The 6,945-nt window shown below is 40.9% G+C and overlaps 1 protein-coding gene across 1 annotated transcript; it reads left to right on the top strand.

The window, feature by feature from the left end:
* The first annotated feature begins 2,971 nt into the window (after positions 1 to 2,971).
* On the top strand, positions 2,972 to 6,690 carry polr2i (RNA polymerase II subunit I). The gene is made up of 6 exons (XM_072391763.1): positions 2,972 to 3,139; positions 3,305 to 3,359; positions 3,830 to 3,903; positions 5,599 to 5,673; positions 6,069 to 6,120; positions 6,396 to 6,690. Exons 1-6 carry the CDS (start codon positions 3,078 to 3,080, stop codon positions 6,456 to 6,458), a joined length of 381 nt encoding a protein of 126 aa, XP_072247864.1. The 5' UTR covers positions 2,972 to 3,077; the 3' UTR covers positions 6,459 to 6,690.
* Positions 6,691 to 6,945: the final 255 nt, after the last annotated feature.

Here is a 6,945-nt window from a genome sequence, read left to right as displayed (position 1 = left end):
GATGGCACGACACTCACAAACCCACTTGACCACAGGAAGTTAGTGGTTAGGGGGTGAACTTACCTCAGGGGAACTGAGATGAATTTGCCAAGATGCTCAGAAAGAGTTGCACTATTAGTTCCTGTCATAGAAAACAACGGCTAACAGGCAGGCAGATCAACAACACAGGCTCAGTGTGTTTCCTTGGTGTGTCATCTCCTGTACCCAGAAAGAAGGGTGATATTTCACATGGGGTCAGCAATGGGCTTTGTTGATTGATAGATTTTTTCAAAATCAAATTAAGGATTTCCAAATGCTTCCAAGCTCAATTATAGGGCCAACCAGTTAAAATGTACTCATCTGCAGCTTCGGCTGTCTGTTAAGTTGTTAAGTTGCTCTTTCCGCATGAGTCCCAGTCTTTAACACGCTATGACGACACAAACTTAACAGTGTGTGTCATCATAGCATGAATGCTCTGAATAAGAACCTGCTCTTTTTAAAAAAGGAATTTGAAAGTATTGGACTGCATGAATGCCGTCTGTCTGCACTGTACAATATATTATAAGCTTTTTAAGTGATGTTAGTGTATAGAAAAAAAACATCTTGTATGATAAAAAAATAATAATTTCTCCAGGCATCAAAGTTTGACTTGAAGGTATCACATTAAACTATCATACAGATCTGGCTGCCACTGCCTTCTCTGGGTCGAAGCTCATTAAAGATGGACTGAGACGGAGTAGAAAACGCCTGTGGTTTGAGGAAATTTAAATCACTTCGGAGCATTATAGAAACTGTGTCCTATTGCTGACCAGAACCATCCAGCTTGTAATGACATCTATACATTTCTAAAGCCAGTATCCTCCATGGTGTGGGGTGCGTTTGTGCACATGGGTAATTTGCACATATGTTAAGGCATTAAGAGCATTAAAGTTGAAATATATCAGCAGGTTTTGGAGCGACACATGTTCCCAGACAGAGGGAAGGCCTTGCTTTTTTCAGTAAGGTAATGCCAAACCACATTTACCGTATTAGAACAGCGTGGCTTCGTTGCACAAGAGTCCAGATGCTGAACTGCCCTGACTGCTGTCCAGATCCATCACCCATCGCAAATATTTGTCACATTAAGTCAGTGTTTCTCAATTCCGGTCCTCATGACCCACTGCCCTGCATGTTTTTCGATGTTTCCCTCCTCCACCACACCTGATTCAAATAAATGGCTCCTTATCAGGTCACTGCAGAGCTTGATGACGAGCTGATCATTTGAATCAGGTGTGGTGGAGGAGGGAAACATCGAAAACATGCAGGGCAGTGGGTAATGAGGACTGGAATTGAGAAACACTGCATTAAGTAAAGAAAAATACTACAAAGGAGGTTACATTCAATTTTTATTCACATTTTATACAACAACCCAGTCTTTTTTACTTCAAAATGTTGTTTTTACATAAATTGATTCAATTGATCTTCTGTCATTACATAAAACATTTTTCCATTTGAGGTTTTGTCTTAACGTCATTGCTTGAGTCAGTCTACATAGGTTTTACTGTAGTTTTTCTTATGGTTTCCGTGCCATTTAAAGACGTTTGAGCGCTCTCAATACTTTTTTTTGTTTGTTTTTGACCTTCATTGTATCATTTAGTCAATTTGCAATGAACACATTCAAATAAGCACGGCTTGGTATGTCTTGGCTCCTAAGAAGTTAAATCTCACATGTAATTTGAATACAAATGCAAACCGGTTGAACCACTTTTCAGGTTGTCTGTGCTTGTCTTGTTGGTATTTTCAGCATTCCCCTGCAAGTCAGCGACAGGTAAGATGTTCTATTCTCTCAAGGAACACATAACCTATAAACTTATAGCCCAGAACCTTTGAAAGAGTTTGCAAAAAGCTCCAAAAGGTTTGTCTTAGTTAGTTAGTATGCATTTGATTCACACAAATAAGAGAAATGCAGAGGAATTAAGGTTAGAGAAGGGAAATTTGACTGAAATTTGACTGAATTTTCTGTTAAAATAAAATAAAGTCATTTGGCACATTATCTGTTTAACCACAAAAAATCTGTCACATGTGATCTTGTAGTTTTGATGTTACCTCCAACTTACCACAGTTTTACAGACATTACTTACAGACATTGTGTTTAAACCTTCTATTCTGTTATTTTTCTGTTTTTAGTCATGACTAGTGTCCCGGTTCGTGGAGACAACATCTCTCCTTCAGGTAAAAATTTCACTCTACGATTACTTTTATATATCTAACTCGTCACAAAACGATAAAATAATTTGTTGTCTAACTTCTATGGCAGGCATTGTCGCCTTCACTGCCAAGTTACTTCAGTGTGAGAGCTATCCCTGTCACTCTGGAGCGCTGAAGTTTCGCAACGTGCTGATTAACGAGGGAGGAGGCTACAACCCTGAAACAGGTGTCTTCACCTGTCCCTTGGAGGGCTTCTACAACTTTACTGTGCATGTGTCTGTGTATGGCCGTGGACAGTGTGGCATATTCAAGAATGAAGAGCCAGTAGTGTCTCTGTATCACACCTCTCTGCCAGACAAATGCAGCCAAGTGGCCAGTATCAGCAGTGTGGTGAAGCTGTCCAAAACTGATGAGGTGTCTGTGAATCTTTGGGGCCCTGGTCGAAACGACATCTTTGCAACAGAAGATAACGACACTGTCTTCTCTGGGTTTCGTTTGGGTTAATTACATGTCACAACATGAGAGCAATTCCTTCCTGGGGTTTTCATTGTCCTTTTAAGCTGGTACAAGGTAGCCTGTGAGTTTCTCTATGTTTATTTGGGGTGGGTTTTTTTTGTTTACCAAAACCACCATCAATAAAATCAGTGTACTGCTATCGTCAAACTGTGTGTTTGTGTTTCTTTCTTATTTTATTTCATTATAGTGTCCTTTGAGCGTTATGGTAGGGTTCACGACTTTGGTGTCGGTCGGCCTTTGGGGGGCGCTGTCTTTGAACTCAACACAATTGAAATTTTAGCGCATGCGCAGGTAGTCTGTTTTCTAACAGGCAGAAGCTTGAAGCGGCATGATCAACTGACAAAGGCACATTATTCTTGTTTTTAGGCAGTTTTCTTTAAGAAATACCGTTTCTGATGGATTTAGACAGTGGTACATACGAGCCGGGATTTGTTGGTATACGTTTTTGCCAAGAGTGGTGAGTCTGGGCTGGTATAAAGTTTTAAGAAGTGAACCTAGCTATTTAGCTAACCAGGTCGTTACGTGAAATGATTCAAACACTTTACCATTTTGTTTCCCACATAACCACGTCTGAATAGACGAAATGAAAACCCAATTAATCGTGCTGCTTTCCCCCTCACAGTAATAACATGTTATACCCTAAGGAGGACAAAGAGAACCGCATCCTGCTGTATGCGGTAAGTATCTGGTTGGAAGTCTTTAGCTTCTGTCCCTCATTTTCGAGACCTAGTACATACTCAGGTCACACAAGTAACCTGAGCATTATACAGTGTTATTAGCTCTAAAGTTACTGTTGTTTTCTTCATCATTTGCCCATGAACGGGGTCAAACGGTGCCCCTGTTTGTATTCGGTCTCTTTAACATGAATACAGGAAATAAAACGCTGTGCTGTTCCACTTGAGCTGATATACTTGGATGTATCAGCTCTGAAAGGAAGATCTTAAAGACCGAAAACAGAATGTACATGTTTGGGGGTTTTTATGTTGAAAGTGACAGAATGTCATTATTATTACTGAAATGTATTCCTGTTTCATACTTCACAAGTACCATATTATACAGCGAGACCAGCTTATTTCTACAACCCTAAGTTACATTGTATGTTTGAAAGGATGTTACTGAGTCTCCACGTTTTCTGTTGACCTTGCAGTGCAGGAACTGTGACTACCAGCAAGAGGCAGACAACAGCTGTATCTATGTTAACAAGATCACGCATGAGGTTGAGTAAGTAATAGCAAATATGTTGATATGTGAGTCCTTGCAGCTTCATCCATGTTTCAATACGCTTGAAATTTGCTTCATCAAGTTAGGTGCAACTAGAAGGAACTAGATGTGGTAACATTTTATATATATATATCTGACAGCATGACGGTAAAATGTTACCACATATTCGGCATCAGGTAGGCTCTTTAAAGGGAACACAGATTACAGTAATATCAAGTATGTACATATATATATATATATATATATATATATATATATATATATATATATATTGCCAAAAGTATTCACTCATCTGCCTTTACACGCATTTGAAGTTAAGTGACATCCCATTCTTAATCCATTGGCTTTAATATGACATCAGCCCACGCTTTGCAGCTATAACAGCTTCATCTCTTCTGGACAAGCTTTCCACAAGGTTTAGGAGTGTGTTTATGGGAATTTTTGATCATTCTTCCAGAAGCACATTTGTGAGATCAGACACTGATGTTGGACAGAAGGCCTGGCTCACAGTCTCTGCTCTAATTAATCCCAAAGGTGTTCTATCGGGTTGAGGTCAGGACTCTGTGCAGGCCAGCCAAGTTCTTCCACACCAGACTTGCTCATCCATGTCTTCATGGACTTTGCTTTGTGCTCTGGTGCACAGTCATGTTGGAACAGGAAGGGGCCATCCCCAAACTGTTTCCACTAAGTTGGGAGGCTAAAATTGTCCAAAATCCTCTTGATATGCTTAAGTATTTAGAGTTCCTTTCACTGGAACTAAGGGGCCAAGCCCAGCTCCTGAAGAACAACCCCACACCATAACCCCCCCTCCACCAAACTTTACACTTAGCATAATGCAGTCAGACAAGTACCGTTCTCCTGGTAACTGCCAAACCCAGACTCGTCCATCAGATTGCCAGAAGAAACGTGATTCATCACTCCAAATTACGCATCTCCACTGCTCTAGAGTCCAGTGGCGGTGTGCTTTACACCACTGCATCTGGCAGTGATGATGTATGCCTTGGATGCAGCTGCTCCGCAAATGGAAACTCATTCCACGAAGCTCTCTACATCTGAAGGCCACATGAAGTTTGGAGGTCTGTAACGATTGACTCTGCAGAAAGTTGGCGACCTCTGCGCACTCTGCACCTCAGCATCCGTTGACCCTGCTCTGCTATTTTACGTGGCCTATCACTTCATTGCTGAGGTGCTGTCATTCCCTTTGTCACTTAGTTTTAATACCACTGACAGTTGACTGTGGTACATTCAGTAGTGAGGAAATTTCACGACTGGACTTGTTGCACAGGTGGCATCCTATCACGGTACCACACTGGAATTCACTGAGCTCCTGAGAGCGACCCGTTCTTTCAAAAATAGTCTAGGTGCATGAATTTACACACCTGTGGCCATGGAAGGGATTGGAACACCTGCACTTTTGGCAATATAGTGTGTGTGTATATATATATATATATATATATATATATATATATACATATATATATATTCGGCTCCATCAGGTTGACTCTTTAAAGGGAACACGGATTACACTGAGTCTCGACTTGTAATTGATCTTTCAAAGATTTTAAGTATCAAGTAACTTTCAACAGATACTGAATCGCTGCATATTTGAGACAATGCTTGATCACCATTGGGATACATCAGGCTAACATTTGCTGATGTAAAGTCTCTCCAACCATCCTTGTCTTCTTTCCTCAGTGAGCTGACACAGATCATCGCTGATGTTGCCCAGGATCCCTCACTTCCAAGAACAGAAGATCACCCCTGTCCGAAGTAAGTTTGTACCATATTCCGGTTGACCTGGGTTTTTCTTTTGTGTGCCACGTGTATTTTACTCCAGAAACCAGCTGTGGTGGCCCAGCAGCAAGCACTCCAAGCACAAATCAAGCTGCAGATTTGATGTTGAAGAATAATGGGATCAGCAGCTTTTAGCTCCTTCAGGGAACAGATTTAAATTCAGTTTGTTTGCGCTTTGATTCTTAACTACTTATTACTTGCTTTTACACAATATTTTCAGTTAAAACATTTATTTTTTTTTTCCTGCTGAAGTGCCAGGACATGCACTCCTGCAGCTCTCAGTCCTTTTGAATTTCAGTGAAATGTGAAACGCAGTAATGTGATGGTAGTTGGTAGTTTTAACATTGTGCTTCCTCCATTTCTCTTCACAGATGTGGTCACAAGGAGGCAGTGTTCTTCCAGTCTCACAGTATGAAGGCTGAGGTAATGATTGTTCATGAAATAAGGTCAACTGTCTGCCAAGAGCAACAGCGCCGCTGCAGTCTGGTTTGAGGAAAGTTAGAGACTCTCCCTCAAACAGCTGTCAAAATCAAGGAAGAGACTTCCTGTCTCGTTTTGTCATTCAGGATGAGGAATTCATCGATTCATCAATTAAATCCATAGACAAATTTACAACTATGGTGATGATCAAGTAATTGTTTGAGTGATTTTGTTCACACAACCAGAGACTCACCGTTGTTGCGTTCTGTCCCACACAGGATGCCATGAGACTGTACTACGTCTGCACAGCCCCTCACTGTGGACACCGGTGGACCGAGTAAAAGCTGCTGATGGCGAACAAGTCCAGATTTTGTATTATAAGCAGCTCTGCAGTTAGTTGAGTTTTATCCATCCTGTCTCGTCAAACAGAATCCTACACGGTTAAAGTGAGAACTCTGTGTGAAATAGCTGCACTGCAGCATGGTGAGTTCTGTCTTTCACCGCTTTGTGAATATTATGTGTTTAGCAGTTGTGATTTTCAGATGAGCTGATGGAATAAATCAGGTTGTTGGAATAAACAGTTTTTTTTCTAATGTTTGTTTATTCTTTATTCATCATTCATTTAAAAACATTCACATTATTTTGCTTACCCATGATTTTGTCCTCCTTCTTTTGCCCACAGTAAAGATATTTGAACCGAATTGACAGGTGGTTTAGGTGAAGTGACACAAATAGGCAACATGGGCAGGGTGTGTGTAGTGGGTGGGGGTGATGGGCAGGATGTAAGTGTGTGTTTGTGAGGGTGATGGGTGGGTTGTGAGAAGAGTG

This window comes from Leuresthes tenuis, unplaced genomic scaffold, assembly GCF_036924035.1.
Source record: "Leuresthes tenuis unplaced genomic scaffold, fLeuTen1.0.hap1 SCAF_9, whole genome shotgun sequence".
Classification (NCBI taxonomy): Eukaryota; Metazoa; Chordata; class Actinopteri; order Atheriniformes; family Atherinopsidae; genus Leuresthes; species Leuresthes tenuis.
Note: the sequence above shows the minus strand (reverse complement) of the source record. Positions and strands in the feature narration are given on the sequence as shown.